The 16,920-nt window shown below is 37.6% G+C and overlaps 1 protein-coding gene and 1 long non-coding RNA gene across 10 annotated transcripts in view; one reads left to right on the top strand and one right to left on the bottom strand.

The window, feature by feature from the left end:
- Nucleotides 1-15,391, top strand: part of STAU1 (staufen double-stranded RNA binding protein 1) — a 33,387-nt gene extending 17,996 nt beyond the window's left edge. Inside the window, exons 8-18 of one of the 8 annotated variants that reach the window (XR_006171056.1) lie at nt 1,372-1,470; nt 2,798-3,028; nt 3,565-3,708; nt 4,531-4,677; nt 5,444-5,516; nt 5,821-6,140; nt 6,855-6,977; nt 8,468-8,553; nt 8,646-8,693; nt 9,213-11,317; nt 13,164-15,391. Coding sequence is in view for 7 of the 8 variants with exons in the window: in XM_042832300.1 (XP_042688234.1) it covers nt 1,372-1,470; nt 2,798-3,028; nt 3,565-3,708; nt 4,531-4,677; nt 5,444-5,516; nt 5,821-6,140; nt 6,855-6,977; nt 8,468-8,553; nt 8,646-8,693; nt 9,213-9,300 (1,359 nt within the window). In the remaining variant the exon portion in view is untranslated. Of the gene's footprint in view, nt 1-1,371; nt 1,471-2,797; nt 3,029-3,564; nt 3,709-4,530; nt 4,678-5,443; nt 5,517-5,820; nt 6,141-6,854; nt 6,978-8,467; nt 8,554-8,645; nt 8,694-9,212 lie in introns of all 8 variants that reach the window. The other 7 variants (XM_042832302.1, XM_042832300.1, XM_042832307.1 and 4 more) reach the window with 7 other exon arrangements.
- LOC122167608 overlaps nt 1-16,861 on the bottom strand; it is a 30,523-nt gene extending 13,662 nt beyond the window's left edge. For both annotated transcript variants that reach the window (XR_006171058.1, XR_006171057.1), the window contains exons 1-2: nt 16,780-16,861; nt 15,744-15,842 (exon numbers count right to left, since the gene is read on the bottom strand). This is a non-coding gene — a long non-coding RNA (uncharacterized LOC122167608). The remainder of the gene's footprint in view (nt 1-15,743; nt 15,843-16,779) is intronic.
- Nucleotides 16,862-16,920: the final 59 nt, after the last annotated feature.

Here is a 16,920-nt window from a genome sequence, read left to right as displayed (position 1 = left end):
CTCCTTACAGCAAGCAGTATCTAGCTGCATCTAAGCTGTATTCTAGCTGCGTCTAGAGAGGAATAATTGCATGCACTGGTACAGGTTGGGGGATGAGCTGCTGGAGAGGAGCTCTGCGGAGAGGACCTGGGTGTCCTGGTGGATGACAGGTCGGCCATGAGCCAGCAGTGTGCCCTCGTGGCCAAAATGGCCAATGGCTTACTGGGGTGCATTAAAAAGAGCGTGTCCAGCAGGTCGAGGGAGGTGATCCTCCCCCTCTACTCTGCCCTGGTAAGGCCTCATCTGGAGTGCTGTGTCCAGTTCTGGACTCCCCAGTACAAAAAAGACAGGGATCACTTGGAAAGAGTCCAGCGGAGGGCCACAAAGATGGTGAGGGGCCTGGAGCATCTCTCCTACGAGGAAAGGCTGAGTGAACTGGGTCTGTTCAGCCTTGAGAAAAGGAGACTGAGAGGGGACCTGATCCAGGTCTATAAATATCTAAGGTGTGGGGGGCAGAATGGTGAGGCCAGATTCTTCTCCAGCAGTGTGTGGAGACAGGACAAGGGGAAACAGCCAGAAACTGCAGCATAGGAAGTTCCACACAAATCTGCACAAGAACTTCTTTAGGTGAGGTGACGGAGCACTGGAACAGGCTGCCCAGGGAGGTGGTGGAGTCTCCTTCTCTGGAGATGTTCAAGACCCGTCTGGACACCTACCTGTGCGACCTGCTGTAGGGAACCTGCTTTGGCAGGGAGGTTGGACTCGATCTCTAGAGGTCTCTTCCAACCCCTATGATTCTGTGATTCCGTAAGATATCAGAAATGTATTTGATTTAAGGCAAGTTTCTGATGGCATGCTCCTCAGATGATTAGAAAAATTCATAGATGAAGAACTGGCAAGAGAACATGTTGAATGACAGGTCTGTGCCGGGGTCTGATAAGTCATCCTTTATTCACATTGGTCCCATTCTCAGAATCTTCATTTTTTTTCTTCTGGCCTTTCTCTTATCTGATACTGTCTTAGTACTTTTGGTACAAATGTCCAATCAGCATTTGAAAACTGTATTTCATAAAGGTACTTCCATTTGGAAAGCAGTTCATTTAACACTTCAATTTCTTGTTCTGTAGATAGATTTTAAATCTATTGGCCCATATTCCATTTATAGTTTTTCTCCTATCGTGAGCACATGAAAATAAGGAGGTATGCTAGCTTTTACCCATCACCTTAAAAGAGCTTCCTAAATTTCAGGTCTGTAGTACGTGTGCTGCATTTTTGCACATTCATGTAAAATGGCAGTAAAAGTTAAACAATTTGAGAGTTCAATAAACTGGTTGGATTAATCAAATTCAATTTAATAGGATCTTTATTTTAAATAGAGTATGCTTCTTTTAGGTTAACGGAAAAGAACCAGATGATGAAAATCTCAATAAATCTGAAATAAGCCAAGTTTTTGAGATTGCACTTAAAAGGAACTTGCCTGTGAATTTTGAGGTATGTTTATTTTACAAGCTCTAGATCTGTTTTCATTAGAAAATTAAGGCTACACATTAAGTAGAGTCTTTTCTAGGTAACCCAAACAACTGACTTTAACGTGCCTTGTTAGTTGTGAGTACTTGTTCATTTTTTGACAGTCACCCCAGTTGTCTCAGAGTTCGTAAGGTTAAGTGACCAAAGAAATCCAGCTGTTCACCACGTCATGCACTAAAATCATAGCGTGAGTGAACAGCTATGCTGTGGTTGTCTGTGCAATCTTTTCCAAGTTTTTTTTTTTAAAAAAAACAACAGTATTATAGTGTAAAAACAAAACAACAACAACAAAAAAAGAAAAACAACCCCATACTAAAGATTAGAACACTGAAGCACAAAGTCAAGGCAGAAGAGTTGTAACTTGCTCTGAAGGAGCTTATTTATGGAAGTATTTTCTTAACTGAGCACTGATGTGGACTACCCGCAAGTTGCAGAATCTCAGATAGGTTTCTTTTCTTGCCATGAGGTACCTCATGTGCATCTTACTTTCCTTTCCCTTTGGCCTGGCTGCTTGCTGCCTCTTTGCCCCTCCTTGATCATTTAATTACCTTAAATCAGTAGCTTTGATAGGAGCGTCTTAATTGCACCAAAATATTAATTTATTGTGTTGCCTTCCTGAGCTGGCAGAATAACGTTTCAATCAATTATATGAATGCTTACTGTAAGAAAATGTAATTGTGTGTAACTAAATTGCTTTTTAAACTGTACTATGAAATTTCATATGAGTCTTCCAGTTATTACAGATTGGCATGAACATCACCAGTAAAAATATACTGTCACAAAAAGCCAGTTGTGGGTGGAAGCTCTCAATTCGTTTTTATTTTTTGACTCTGAGTGTCTTGAAGTATGATTTGTTGGGAATGGAGTTAAGACTAACTCTGTAGTAAGCAACTAGCACTTAAATGTTTCCAGAATTACTGATTTCTAAGTCAAATTACTGGATCCCAAATAATGGCTTTCTCAGTGATGTTCTGTTACTGTAACCTAATGTATGAGGTGTTGTTATCTGCATGGAAGTTGACAATGAAATAGAACAGTCATTCTGAAGGAGTAAATAAGTAAGATGGGTTAATGACTGGAATATGTAAATAATGTTCATGGGTTACTGCATCTGGTCTTTTAAAACATGTATTTATTTGGGTGGGATTATGTTATTAGAGGATGATTTACATAGGCACTTCATGAATTTTATCAAAATTTGAAATCTCTTTATCCATAGTGCTTGAGAGAATTTTGCTATAAACAATGTGCTGTACCATTTTTAATAAGTGTTTATCACGCTTTCACTCAGTTTTTCCCTCTGAAACAGGTGACCAAGGAAAGTGGTCCTCCCCATATGAAGAGCTTTGTAACCAAGGTGTCGGTTGGAGAATTCATGGGTGAAGGTGAAGGAAAGAGCAAGAAGATCTCAAAGAAAAATGCTGCAATAGCAGTCCTAGAAGAACTGAAAAAATTGCCACCCCTTCCTACGGTTGAGAAAATGAAGCCACGAATCAAAAAGAAAACAAAATCAATAGTGAAGGTAAGAGACAATGTAACTGCTGTAAATCATCATGTGAGAGACGTTTCCTAGTCAGTTACAAACACACTTAGATTGCGTAACATTCATCATCATTTTGGTGCTGGAAAAGAATATTTTGCTCTCACTGGGAGCAAATGGAGTTCCATCAATATTTTTACAACAGATTGTAATAAATTCAGAATGAAGGAGAATCCATGTGAAAGCATGAATGATACCAGAAAAACAAGCTCGGACTTTCAGTCATTAGTGTGGGGTTTTGCATGATTTTTACCTTCTACAAATTCTCCTGCAAGCCTGTCCTTTCCACCATATGATTTGAATCTCTGAAAGTATTTCCAGTGGTAGGTTCTATACGGTCAGCTATGACAGCAGAGCCAAATAAATTGGGTGTTTCTCCATGGCTGCAATGGTATTTCATTAAGAAATTTTGGTTTTAGTTTGTTTCTATTTCAGGAAATGAATTCAGTGGCTCAGTTTTCTTGACTCAAATGTTCTCTAATTTTGGCTTATTTCCTGAACGTTTTTTTTTTGTATAGCTGCAAACAAGTCCAGAATATGGTCAAGGCATGAATCCCATTAGCAGACTTGCCCAGATACAGCAGGCCAAGAAAGAGAAGGAACCAGAGTACATGCTCATCACAGAACGCGGTCTTCCGAGACGCAGGGAATTCGTCATGCAGGTTTGTTTGCTGAATTGAGAAATTTAATTGTTTGGCTGTGATGTTTCTTTTTTTTTTTTTTCTTTTTTTTGTTGTTGGCTTATTGTATTCAGAGCGTGATGATGGGTAGGATTACAGCCAAATTTGCACTGAATTTATTACAGAAATATTAGTAGATTCCACCCAAGGGAGGCAGTGGTTCAAGAAAAGTGATCTGAATCATGTTTAAAAAAAAAAAAAAAAAAGCATAGGACAGCAGAAGTCTGCCTGTGCCTTCCTACTGTATTTAAAGCTTTTTATAGTTTTACAGCGTAGGATTCATTACACATGAACTAAATAATTCTTCATTTCTTCCTTCCCAAGATTTCTTGTGTGTTGCCTTGGAGTACAATGATTTCTGCATTCTTTATTGCAAATTCCAATAGTGCAGTAGTGTTTTGATGTTGACTGTCTGCTAGGCTCTAATAATTATGTCTTCCAGCCCTCTCTTATATTCTGGAAAAAGCAGAAAAATCAGTTCCTTTCCAGTATGTCAGGAAAAATTGCTGAACGGTTAACTTCAGCTTGAAAAATTGTATCCACTGTGATGCCAGTTTTGAGCATTTAGGCTGGTGCCAACATGTGATGATGAAATACGACTGATTATGCTATTTCTGTTTGTTATTTTTTGCTTGGAGGGCAGTGATTGAAGATGATAAATAACAGATTAATTGTTGCTTAGAATAATAATTTGAACTATCTTGTGACTCTTGCTGTATTGAAGATACAAGTGAACAGTGAGTGAACCCTAAGATTCAATCCTAAGCTTAGGATTTTACTTCTCTTTCTTCCTCTTCTGTCCAGGTGAAAGTTGGTGTACACACAGCTGAAGGAATGGGCACAAACAAAAAGGTTGCTAAACGCAATGCAGCCGAAAATATGTTGGAAATTTTAGGTTTCAAAATCCCTCAACCTCAGCCTCCAAAACCAGCATTAAAGACAGAAGAGAAGGTAATATTCTTTGAATACTGAACGCAGAGTGTAAACAGTAGCAGCTTTGCAAGACAGTAGAGATATAGTAAAGCCATGCCTTCTCCAGTGGTCAGGAAGCCATTCTATTGAGGTGACTTCTCTAAATAATTGTGTTTTGGATACATCAAGGATTCAATTTTGCAAACAAATCAAAGTCTCGTTAGAAGACTGAATGAATGTATTTTCCAGGGAGTGGTTCAGTATGCGAATATTTGATTGATGCATTTGGTCTTAGAAACTGGCAAACATGTAGGGTACATTGTATATTGGGAGCTGTGAGTAGCTTTATCAGTAATTTCAGTCACAAGTTAGCAATAGTTTTTTATTCTCTTTAGTCTCCTGGCATGGAAAGAGCCTTGCATTCTTGCCTATTGATTCAGCAGATGTGAAGTTAAAATAGCAAGTCTTGTTTTCTCTTTTTCATGTATGTGTCCACTTGTTTCCAATGCATTCATATTGTTACCAGCAATATGAATGTCGTTTTAAATGACTGATTATGGGATCTAGTTCTCAATAGCTGTGTTCCTAATAGCACTTCAGTAACCTGCAGATGGCTTTATTCATTCAATAAGAATCACTGAACTTGTCTTTTCTTTATAAGTATATGAGAGTAGAGTTATTTGAATAATAATTCTTCAGTAACATTTTGACAAGTCAGACTCTATACATTTTGAAAACTTTAACACTGGAGGGGAAAAAAGCTTTTACCTTTAAAATTGTTTGAGCTCGTTTCTTTATTTTTAAGACACCAGTGAAGAAACCAGGTGATGGAAGAAAAGTAACTTTCTTTGAGCCGGGCTCTGAAGAGACTTCAACTAGTAAGTAACATTACTGAAAGAAGCACGGCCTCCATGCACTTCTCAGTCCCTTCAAAAGCATTATTTAACATGCTATAATAAATAGAAGTGTTGGGACAATTTCTGTGTGAGGAAAAGGTAGGGAGAGGAGAGATCAGTCTCCTTGACTTAGGAGAAAGTTTCTCTGGTATAGAGCCCTCACTTGATGGGAGCAGATTCCCTGGGAAAGTAATGCGATTTCTGTCAGCCGGGGTTAATGTTCCAGGTTTGGAGGAAGAGTTGCAATAAGCAAGCTCTGCATTGGTGGTACCTTTCTTCTCCTCAGGTAATAAAGAAGACGAGTTTAGGATGCCTTATCTCAGTCATCAGCAGCTTCCCGCTGGAATTCTTCCCATGGTCCCTGAGGTTGCACAGGCTGTAGGAGCCAGTCAAGGACACCACACCAAAGAATTCAATAGGGCAGCCCCAAATCCTGCCAAGGCTACTGTAACAGCAATGATTGCTAGAGAGCTATTGTATGGTGGTACTTCTCCTACTGCTGAGACCATATTAAAAAATAACAACTCATCAGGCCATGTGCCCCACGGACCACTTACCAGGCCCTCTGAACAGCTGGACTATCTTTCCAATGTTCAAGGAATCCAGGTAAATGTTCAGTTTCCAAGAGTTCTTCCAGGGCTATCAAAACTGACCTAAGTTGTTTTAAAGCATTTTAGTTCTGCTGTTGACTGATGTTCATGTAAACACTTCATCTACAAAATATACTGAGTTTTACTTTTTTTTTTTTAATTTTGTGGTTAAATATGCATTATATACTAATTCTGAGGCTCAATTCGGTGCTGGTGTGTAGGCCTCTGAGAAGAACAAAAATGAAAGTAGTGTTTTCTGAAAACTGTCATGATGTGGGAACATAATGTGGATTAGTACTTGGCTGGTCTGAAATCAGTTTTTCTGAAAAATTGATGCTGCCATAAACTGTGCATTTACTTAGGGTTAGTCCCTTTCATTAGAATCGCATTTAATTTCCTACATTGATGCTTTATTGATATTTTTCTTAATAATAAGAGCTCCATCGAAAAGTGTAACAGGAAAAAATTCAGGTCGCAGTGAGCAGAATAAAAATCCTAGAAATAATCATTATGTAGTAATTGTAATTCAGAAGGCTTGCAGAGTTCTTGTGACTACTCAAAATTGTTATTACAACGGAAGTAAAACTCAGAAGTAAATGGTTCTGCTGGCTGGCAGATAATGAGTAGAGTTTGGCTTCATATGTTTAGGCATATAATCTTTAGCAGTTGTAATGTATTATTGCTCATACTCGGTTAACTGAGAAGAACTAAATAATTCTCTTTTCTTTAGGTTGAATATAAAGACTTTCCAAAAAATAACAAGAATGAGTTTGTGTCTCTTATAAACTGTTCCTCTCAGCCACCACTGATCAGCCATGGAATTGGGAAGGATGTAGAATCTTGTCACGATATGGTATGATGAATCTTACTGAAACGCTTTCTTTTTTGTCTTCAATGAGCTGTGGGATGCAGCAGATAGAACAGGATTTTGTTGCTTCTGGATAATAATTAAATGCTGTACAATTCCTGGACTATTTTTGTCAAATACATCACAAGTTGCTAAAATAACTGATGAATAATATCAGCATCTAATTTAAGTAACCTTTGACATGCTTAATATATGCTAATAATTTTGTTTTACAGGAAGTACATTTTTTATCTCGGTATTATGGGCCCTGAACACATTTTGAAGAAAATGTATAAAAAGGAACTTCTAAAACACAAAAGCACATAACTTTTTTTTAAATTTTTCTTAATGGAATGGGCTGATATCTTATTTGAAATGATAATTCTTAGATTTATATTATTACCAAATTTTCTGCTGGAGTGGAACCCAAAAGGGAACGAAATGCAGTAAGCCATTAAATAGCAGAAGACACTCTAAATCTGCTAAAATCCATTTATAAATAAGGTTGTCTTATTCACAGTAGCTGAAATACGTTTTGTGAAAGAATAAGTCTTCTAGAGATTGAATTTTAAGTGATCTGCTATAAAAGACATTACATATTGTTAGCCATATGTACACAGACTACTGTAACTTGGAAGATTATTATTTCCTTTGGTGTCTAGTGGTGACAGACTAAGGTAAGAGTTTGTAATATGTAAATACATGTAAGAAAACTGATTTGACTGATTTTTTTTAGACTCAATGTTTTTTCCAGTAATTTTATAATAGCTGTATTTTGTTAGAGATCTCTTTGAGCTTTGTCACTGAGATTTGATGCCTGTCTCTATATCCTGCTGTAAAAGAGCTCCTGGAAGACTAAGCATGCAAGTCAGTGTAGTAGGTGAAGGCAAAAGGACAGCAGCATTCAGGCTTAACCACTGTGATCTGGTAGATGTCAGAGCATTCCCATGTTCAGATGTTCAGCTTTCGCTAAAGCATGGGCCATAACTAATAGGGTGTTTTGAAGAGGTGTACCTGAAATTGAACAACACTGAAAAATCTTTTCAATTCTTAAAGGAAGTAACTTCTGCATAAGCTGTGCCACATTAACAAAATGTACTTCTGTTGTGTGCCCTGTTTGTCTGTCTTTGATATTTTTGTCTTCTTTTTCTTATTCTGTGGAGGACTTTTTGATTCTGTGTATTTTAAGGTCCTTACCCAAGTCCTGTACAGTTGGAGCCATTATTAATTTTGTCTTTTGCCATGATATTAATAGTACTGCTGAACTGATGTTTCCCTGTTGCTAAAACAAATGCTATGGGAATCCTCTAGCCACTGTACCATTCTCTTGTTTATTGTAGTAAGATGAAATTCTACACCATTTAATATTTTCTGCTGTAATTCTGATCCTTAAAAAATATACTGCCAAAATTAGAATGCTTACTTTGAATCCCAGTCCCCACTTCACTAACAAATGAAATGAACTCGAGTTGTTGAATGTTACTTACTTTCTTTAGGCTGCATTGAACATTTTGAAGTTGCTGTCTGAGCTGGACCAACAAACTACAGAGATGCCAAGAACAGGAAATGGACCAATGTCTGTGTGAGTGTGACCCATTGACTTTCCCTTGTATTATTGGAAACATGTAACCCTAAGATAAACAAATAAAACATGAGGGTTTTTTTCTTTGCCAGAGAAGTTAAAATACCAAGGGCTGTTACCTTGCTGAGAAGGACGAGAGGGTAGGTTTTATGATCCAGCTTGTAATTTTCACGTGTCAAATGCAAGTTATTAAGCTTCATGTTACAGCAAGTGGATAAAATGTGATGGCTGTGATACACAGGAATTTTGACTGTGATATCTCTGCTTGTTACATAGTTACATGTATTTGTAAATAGTGTGATGTTTTTCTGTGGATTTAAGTATTAGAGCAGCCTCTAGAAATTTCCTGTGTGTAAATTGTAATCTCTGTTTAGATTTCACAGCTTGCTCACAGAAGAAATGGTGGGTGAGGGGAAGAGGGAGGGTGATTTGTAAATTTGTCTTTTAGCAGAAAAAAAGTGGCTTTTTGTTCTGTAATTTAGATAATAAGCTACCAAAATAGTTGAATCAGCAAAGTACTGATTGATTAAAAATTGAGGCCAGTTGCACGTAAGCAGATTGTCATCTGCACCTCAAATCCTTTGTATCAGATTTAGAAGTGTTTTGTTAGTGGAAGTGGTGTTTTATCTCATAAGTAACAGATGTTTCCTCATTCGTAGATGTGTGAAACAAGAAATGGAAAGTGATCCTCTTCTCAAACCGGCTAACTCAAACACTTTGGGACAAACACTGGACAGCACTGCCTAAAAAGGCTTTTGACTGGACCCAAACATGAAAGCACCAGAGAAAATCAAATGCTTCCTATTAATGTAACCTGTTTTAGAGTGCTACAGTCTTTACAACCTACTGTAGTGTCTAAATCATAACTGTTGCTTTTTCTTCAAACAGTGATAAATTTTTAGTTTCATTATGTTGTTTTGATTGAAATGACACTATAAATTTTTCATTTAAAAGTTTCTTAATTGTATCTAGAACAATAGCACAGTTTAGAAACTTTGTCTTCTGAGACTGACATGTTATCTGTGAACTAACTTGGGAAGATCATATCCATGTATGTGGTTATTTTGTTTTTATTGAAATAGCAAGTTTCTCTGCAAACCAATTGTGTGCCCACCATTTTTAAGAAGTCCAGAATTTTCTCAAACCTGGTGTAATTATCCAACGGTTGAATGAATTATTACACTTCAGGAATTTTAAACTTCGATCATATTTGGTTAATTTCTAGTTTTGTTGAGTAGGGGTATGGGAGCTTGAATGCAACGTGACTTCAAGTGATCTCTGATCTGTGTTTTAAGGACTGTGTGTGTAGATGGCACACAGCTCACTGCATTACAGGATATGATCTCAATGTATAAAAACCGCAGATTGATTTTCCTTGAGTGCTTTATACTGTTTAATTACATCTCCATGTAGGGCTGAAAAAAATTACCTATGTTTATATATAAACTGTGTTGCTTTTGATGTTGTGTTATTGCGCACTGAACTGTGTGCAATAAAGTATTTGCATATGGTCCAGGTAAAGCACGATAGCCTTGCAAGTTAAGTACTGCTTCAGTTCATTGTTTACGCTGGAATTTTTTCTCCCCATGGAATGTAAGTAAAACGTAGTGTTTGTCACCAATAAATGGTAATACTAAATTTTTTGGGGGTTAATTTATTCTTGTATGCCACTACAGGGGCTGCTTTTCTATAGGATTTGTAATGCTTGTGATATAGTCCGGGCGGTATTGTAAAGCTATGGCGTAACTGTACAATGATTATCAACAACATATAAATAACTACTATTTAGTGATGTGGAGAATGTGAAAAATGGGCAAGGTCGAGGAGATTCAAAAGTAACGTAGGTACATCTTGTAATTTGTGCCACAGTGTATTAGTGCAACTGTATTCATGGGAGCTTAAACTAACCTTGTGATTATGACAGGAAGCCTGGTGCAACAGGTTGGAATGATTTTTCTCTAGTTTCAAGTTTCCTTGTTTGCTTGTAATTTGAGTCATAACTTTGCCTTGCACTTAGTAATTCTGGGGAAGTAGTGCTTTAAAAAATGAAACGAAACTTTCCCTCTAGCAACAGAAATTGGCACTGTGGGCTGACCCATGGCAGTGTGTCATTTGGATGTGAACTATGTTCATGTGTACTTAACTGGTAATCTGTAGCAACACTTCTTATATGCAGTGTGTATAGTAACTCGTCGTAGAAAGCAGTTACTGCACATGTAACTCTGAGCTAAATGTCTCAGCCTTTTTTATTTGCATTATCAGAAGCAATTGGGCTACATTAACTGCATACCAAATTTGATGGAATCAAGTTGGTTTTGATCATTATAAGCGCAAAAACATTGTAAAGGTTTTGTTTTTTTTAACATTTGTAGAACTAAATGATGTACATTGAAAAATTAAAAGAAACTTGCTAGGCTGAGGCTTTGTATTGCAAATTCTTACAACTTATAAGCTATTTATCAAACAAAACTGGGAAACAAATATCACATCGATAGCAATGTAGATGGTCTCCCTGCACCCATCTGCTGCAACTTAGTTTTCTCTTTGAATGGATCTTCTGGCTTTTTGTAAGTCATTTGTTGATAATGCTGTTTCCTGTGAATTTTAAGGTACTTTGCCACAGGTGTCTCTATTTCAGTGCTCGTAAATGCATCAATGATCATAGAGGTGCTGTCTAAGAGAAGGTTCTTTTTGTGAAAGACCTTATAGTAAGAGCCACGTGATGGAAGAATTCATGGCCATGTGTGGATTCTAGGTAACACAAGTGAGTTCTAAATCAGTGTGGGGTTTTTTCTAGAGCACTATGGTCACTTTTTTTTTCTGTTGACTCCTCTGTGCTCCAAGCAGCAAGTGCTGATAAGAATGATTGCTTACCATACGTAATGGAAAGGCTTTATATTACACTTTAGTTCAGCTGACACTATAGAATGTTCCACAAAGGAGAGAAATATAAAAAATAAGAACAGAAACTGAGGTAAATAAGAAATACCCTGACTGCAGTAATTTAACAGGCTAGTGTTGGTATAAACTATACATTTCTGAGTACTAGCAAAGTGCTGTTTGAAAAGACACATCTTTGGATTCTTTCTTTAAAATAATAATCTTTGAAATAATAAATCTTACTACGTTCACTTTCCAGTCTTTATAAAATTTTTTGACTGCAACAGAGTGAGCTGGAGCTTCAGAATGTGATCATCAGTCTACATTAGCTTGGGCTCAGTGCCACACTTGCAGTCTTACCTTTCATTAATGATCCCATTACAAAACAAAAAATGTACAAGGTCTGTTCTAAAACAACCTTGTCATATTCAGATCTTAATTGGCTAATATTGTTTTCCCTCCATCCGATTTCCTCCCTGGTATCTTATTTGACTCTACTTAAATTACGACCAACTTTTTTCGTAAATGAATGCATGTTTCCCCGTGTTTCTCCCAAAATATTTGGCAGTATCACACTACTGTTCTTGCTGTCCCAGAATCTGCTGTATATTTAGTAAACTGTGAAATTCTGCACTCCTTTAGTTGTATAGAGAACTTCCCTTTAAAATTACCATTTCTAAAGGGGAATAAAGAAAACAAAGTACGTAGTATGGTACATCACTCTTGTAACTATGATGCTAACAATTGATACAGTGACCTTGTTTCTTTTCAGAATTTATGACATTATTATTCCAGCCTTTCATAGAGCTGGTGTTCTGCAAGTAGAGCTGCTTTGAAGCTGCTGCTTTGAGGTGGAAGAAGGTGTTTCAAGCCTGATTCCCAAAGGGACAGGTCATTGAATGATAGGAGTATGATGTGGCAGAAAAAGCCACTGAATTTCAGTCCACTTAAGTCTTTTTAGATCTTTTTAATGCCTATCCATCCTACTTTCAAAAGGAAATACAGAGCACACAAACTGTAAAGTAGCAGCTTGGGATTTTCAAAAAGATTCTGCAAGTATTTTTATGTTAATTTTCTAGTTGTTCAGGTTATAAATAATAGCAGCAGAGACTAGAGAGAGGTAGGCAGTACATTTTCTTTCACCAAAGGAAATATCCTATCTGCCAGTACTCCTTGGCTTGGATGGACTCTAGTCTTCAAGTTGTTATTTTCTGGTATTGGAAGGAAAGCACTTATTGCTGCTTTCAAAAATGTCAAATCCTTAAGTCAGTTCTAATGTCTAGCAGCTTTTACGTTGCTTTTCTTAAAGTGCTTCTCTGCTTTTGTCAAGTGCTGCACTTATTAGTGGATCTTGTCAAGAGTGATACCATGCCACTGTTTGTTGGAGAAATGCAGTCAAATGTCCCATTCAATGCCCTGTATAAGAACCTGAGAATTGGCTCTGTAAATGTGCTGCCTATGAAACTTAACAAAGTGAAGCCTTTTCCATTGCTGTGTTACTGGGCTTAATGATTGCTGTCTAAGTTTCCTATTTTAATAACAACTTGGACTCTAAACATGGTGTATAAGGTGGGTAATTGGATAGCCAAAGTTCATTCAGGAAGTATTATTTGCTTTCTTCAATGGGTCAGTTTGTTATTCATGAGCTGAAAAAGTGCAACGCGTAAAGGAGAATAACTAAATTCATTTCAGGGAATTATTTTAAAGCAAATTATTTTATCTGTTATTAGGAAACCCTCACTTCCCAAAGGAAGAGAAACAATTTTTCATGACTTCCACCCTGAAACTGATGGTGATGGATCTTGCAAAAAAGAAGAATCTGCAAAATTTATTTTGGAGAATGCTGACCTGTAGGTAGCCACAGTGTGCCTACATAATGAGCAGCAGTGTGGATTTACTGGGATACATGTTTTTTTCCATGATATTAAAATGCATTCCCATATTTCAAATAGTGTTTAGAATGGCATTTTGTTTCACACTTAGTTCTAGTTGCAGTGACAGCGCGATCACTGAAGCTCTTATACTGGTTCACCTTGTCTCAATTGGACTTCAATTGGAAGGCTGGTGTTTTCTTAGGATAAATCCTGCCTGAATGGACTCAGCCAGGAGATCTGCCACTAGTAGGGCAGTTATTTGCCCAGAGGATTGAGAGCATTCATTTTATTAATGTACATTGGAGTTAAATTTAGATGTACTTGGGATTCTGTTGCAATTACTGTATTATTTAAGGATCAAACCAAAATTCTGTTCTAACTTGTTTGTCAAAGTTTAAAGTAGGATTTTTGTTCTCATGTAATAATGTATAAAGACAAATGGTGAAGGCTGCAGAAGTGCCTAACTTCAGGAAGGGGCAGGATGTTTGCGTACCATTTGATGCAATCTTGTTTTGTGAAGCAGCCACATAATTGTTTGGTGCTTTTATTTTGAATCTGCAGGTAAACAGAACAAGTGTGTATCAGTGTAAAAGCTTCCTTAAGGGCTTCTAATATACGTTTCAAAGTTCAGATTAAGAAGTATGGTCCAGAGGTAGTTACCAGTCTGAAAATACTCAGCTTAATCTCTTGACTGCAACATGCTGTATTGCTTTCCATTACCTCCTGCTTGGATTTATACACTTATTTTAATACTCAAGAACTTCTGAACAAGAACCTAAACGTCCTGTGAAAGGAGGTTAGGGAACAGAAGTTGTTAAAGCAAAATCTCTAGGATGTTCATTTGATCTCTCTGGATTAGAACTGAATTAAGAGCATACAAATGGTGAATTTTACTTATCCAAGAGTTTATTTTATTCTCAGACAAAATAAATTATTTTTTGTACTGCTAGCAGCATCCTAATGAAACAAAGCGTATTCAACTAGAAATGAAAACAGCACTTTTAAACTGTATTTCCTCTCCTACTTCTAATTTCACAGTATTTTAGCAATCTGCTAAGAGACAGTGTTTCAGATTTTGAATGTCTTGATTTATTTATGCCAAAAATATCCTTGACAGAATGTGCTATTAATACTGTCATCCTAAACTACCATTGTTTCATTACTTTTTTTATTGTTATTTTTATTTTTTAGAGAAGATATGCTCCTTAAGAAGGCAAACTGGATTCTGTGCTAAAGGGACAAAACCTCTGACATTTTTCATGGCTAAGTCTAAATGCAAAAGCTGTTTGGGTACAACTGAGCATCTCTATAGATGCAATCTCCTATTCCCCATTTTAACATGGGTACAATCTCTTAAGTTGCTGTTCTTGAAGTTTTAAAATTGTTACAAAGTACATCACAGTAAAGATATATCTTGTGGCCTGACTGCTAAGTATTGCTTTCATTGTAGTTTTTACACAGCAGATTGGTTTTTATGGAGAGAAGGCTGTTTAGCTCTTGCCAAGAAAAAACAATTGGGAAATGAAAGTATCACTGAAAAAGTAAATCCATCAGTAGTTTGTTGTAAAAGAGATTCAGTATAACTTCCCTACAAACTGCCACTGTATTTGCATAAAACGTTTGTCTAGTCCCTTTTCAAGATTGCTGAGTGCATACTGAAGTGCTTATATGCTAAAATGTTGAGCCACTGAGTTACTTTGATTCCTAAAGGGGATAGAAACTTGAAGAAAATGTGCTGCATCAAATTCACAGAAGTTAAATACATTTAAATAATTGTCTCTTCTAAGCATTCTTAGCTGGCTGTGTTGTGCTTTCTCTCGTACTGTGTGAGTTGGAAAGTATTGTAACGTATTCCTGCACAGTCTTTCAACATTGCAGTTGAAGTTTGTCCCATGTAAATGGACCAACACTCAGTTACTTTTGCATGATAAAAATGTTCACACCCTTCTCTAAAGTTACTTTCAAGTTGATACTATATTGGTCCATTGCTCCATCTTGTTACTACAGAGCAGTGTCTTATCAATGCCTATGTAAAATTAATTTGCTAATAATAAAAGAGAGTAATCTGTAAGCCATCAAAGCTACCTTTTTCCTCAAAAAATATTTTCTTTAGAATTTAGCCAAAAATTTTGCAAAATGTTACTGGTATCATACATCAATAGAAATTATGTCCTCAGTGCACAGCTGTTATCAAGGCAGTTACTCATCTAACAAGCTGTTTACACTAAATGACTTATCTGAGCTTGGAAAAACTAAAATGTTTTGATCAATTTTAAGGCTGAACCTGAAACAGATGCATTAAATCAGCATTAAACCCAGCCCTGCATGGCTGCAATGATTATATCTTTGGGAAGGCTTGCGGACATAAGAAAATCAACACTGGCATTTCTCTGTATGAGTGTTTTGTTTTGTGTCTGGTGATCAATAGCTACTGACCTCCAAATCTGTTACTGCCAACAGGTCTGAGGTTCCTGCTTCAGTTACAACGTGGCTGTGATCCATTTATGTCATTTTTGGAGGAAAACCCATGGCAGTCTGTAGCAAGGAAAAAAACCCAAAAGCACAAGAACTTTAATGTGCAAAAAGATCTCTTGCTAAAATTCAGCTGGGTCCCATTTACAGTTCTTGTTGAGTTGTACATGTGACATGGGTTTGCAGTGTAACAAGATTAGTTTTCCCTATAATCTTAAAATGTCCTCCACTGGACTGCCTTTTCATCTCTCCATGTTCTGGAACTTGGATTAATGGGATTGAAATTTTTTCCATGAGTCCCATTTGATAAACTGCTTTCTGGAATCAATTGCTTACAAACACATTTTATTTGGAAAGAATATTTTAATGGTAGTTGAATTATATATTGTTATACCAAACACACTGCAAGGCTTAAGTACAAACACCGTATGGATGTCAGTAAATAATAATAGACAAGATGAATAAAGCAAGACAGGCCGATTTGTTTCTGAGTGTTTAAAACATCTTGTAGCTTCCTGAGGCACTTAGGAAGGGCCTTGGCAAACTAGCTGATCCATTCACATTGAGTGTAGGCTGGGGAGAAACACCTTCTGTGTGAATTCAGGGCTGGCACAGGGCACGGCCTCACCAGATACGGGTGCTGGGCTCACAGCTCAGGATCGCCACGTGCAGCAGTGGCTGGGTTACAAAGCACAGTTCTTTGCAACCCTTCGCTCTAAGTGGTAAAACGTTTAATGGGAAGTAATTTGCGTATCGAAGGCCACCTAAGCACAAAACAAGTGCTGCTGTGATCGGTCGTTTCCTTTGGCAAGTCGCTGAACATCCCTGAGCCTTGTTTTTTTCTTTCCAAGAAGAAACGAACGAGAATAATTTATAAGATGGATAGATGCCAGAAGCACGGGGTGCGCGCAGCACGCGCCCAACTGACAATCCTGGGCCTCTCCTGCCTTGTAAAGTATTAAAGGCACGGAAGCAAGGCAGACAGGCAGCCTGCTCTCACCTCTCTTCTCGCCGTGAAGATGAGCGGGCACAGCAGCGACCCCCTGCCGGAGGCGCCGGGCCTCGCTGGGCCCCTCGCGCAGCCTCAGCCGCACCGCGAAATGGCGGCCGCCTCCCATTCAGCACAGCCCGCCACAGGCGG

This window comes from Centrocercus urophasianus, unplaced genomic scaffold (genome assembly GCF_019232065.1).
Source record: "Centrocercus urophasianus isolate 14NV4802_14NV808 unplaced genomic scaffold, USGS_Curo_1.0 seq_38, whole genome shotgun sequence".
In the NCBI taxonomy this organism is placed as follows: Eukaryota; Metazoa; Chordata; class Aves; order Galliformes; family Phasianidae; genus Centrocercus; species Centrocercus urophasianus.
This window is presented reverse-complemented; position numbering and strand designations above follow the sequence as displayed.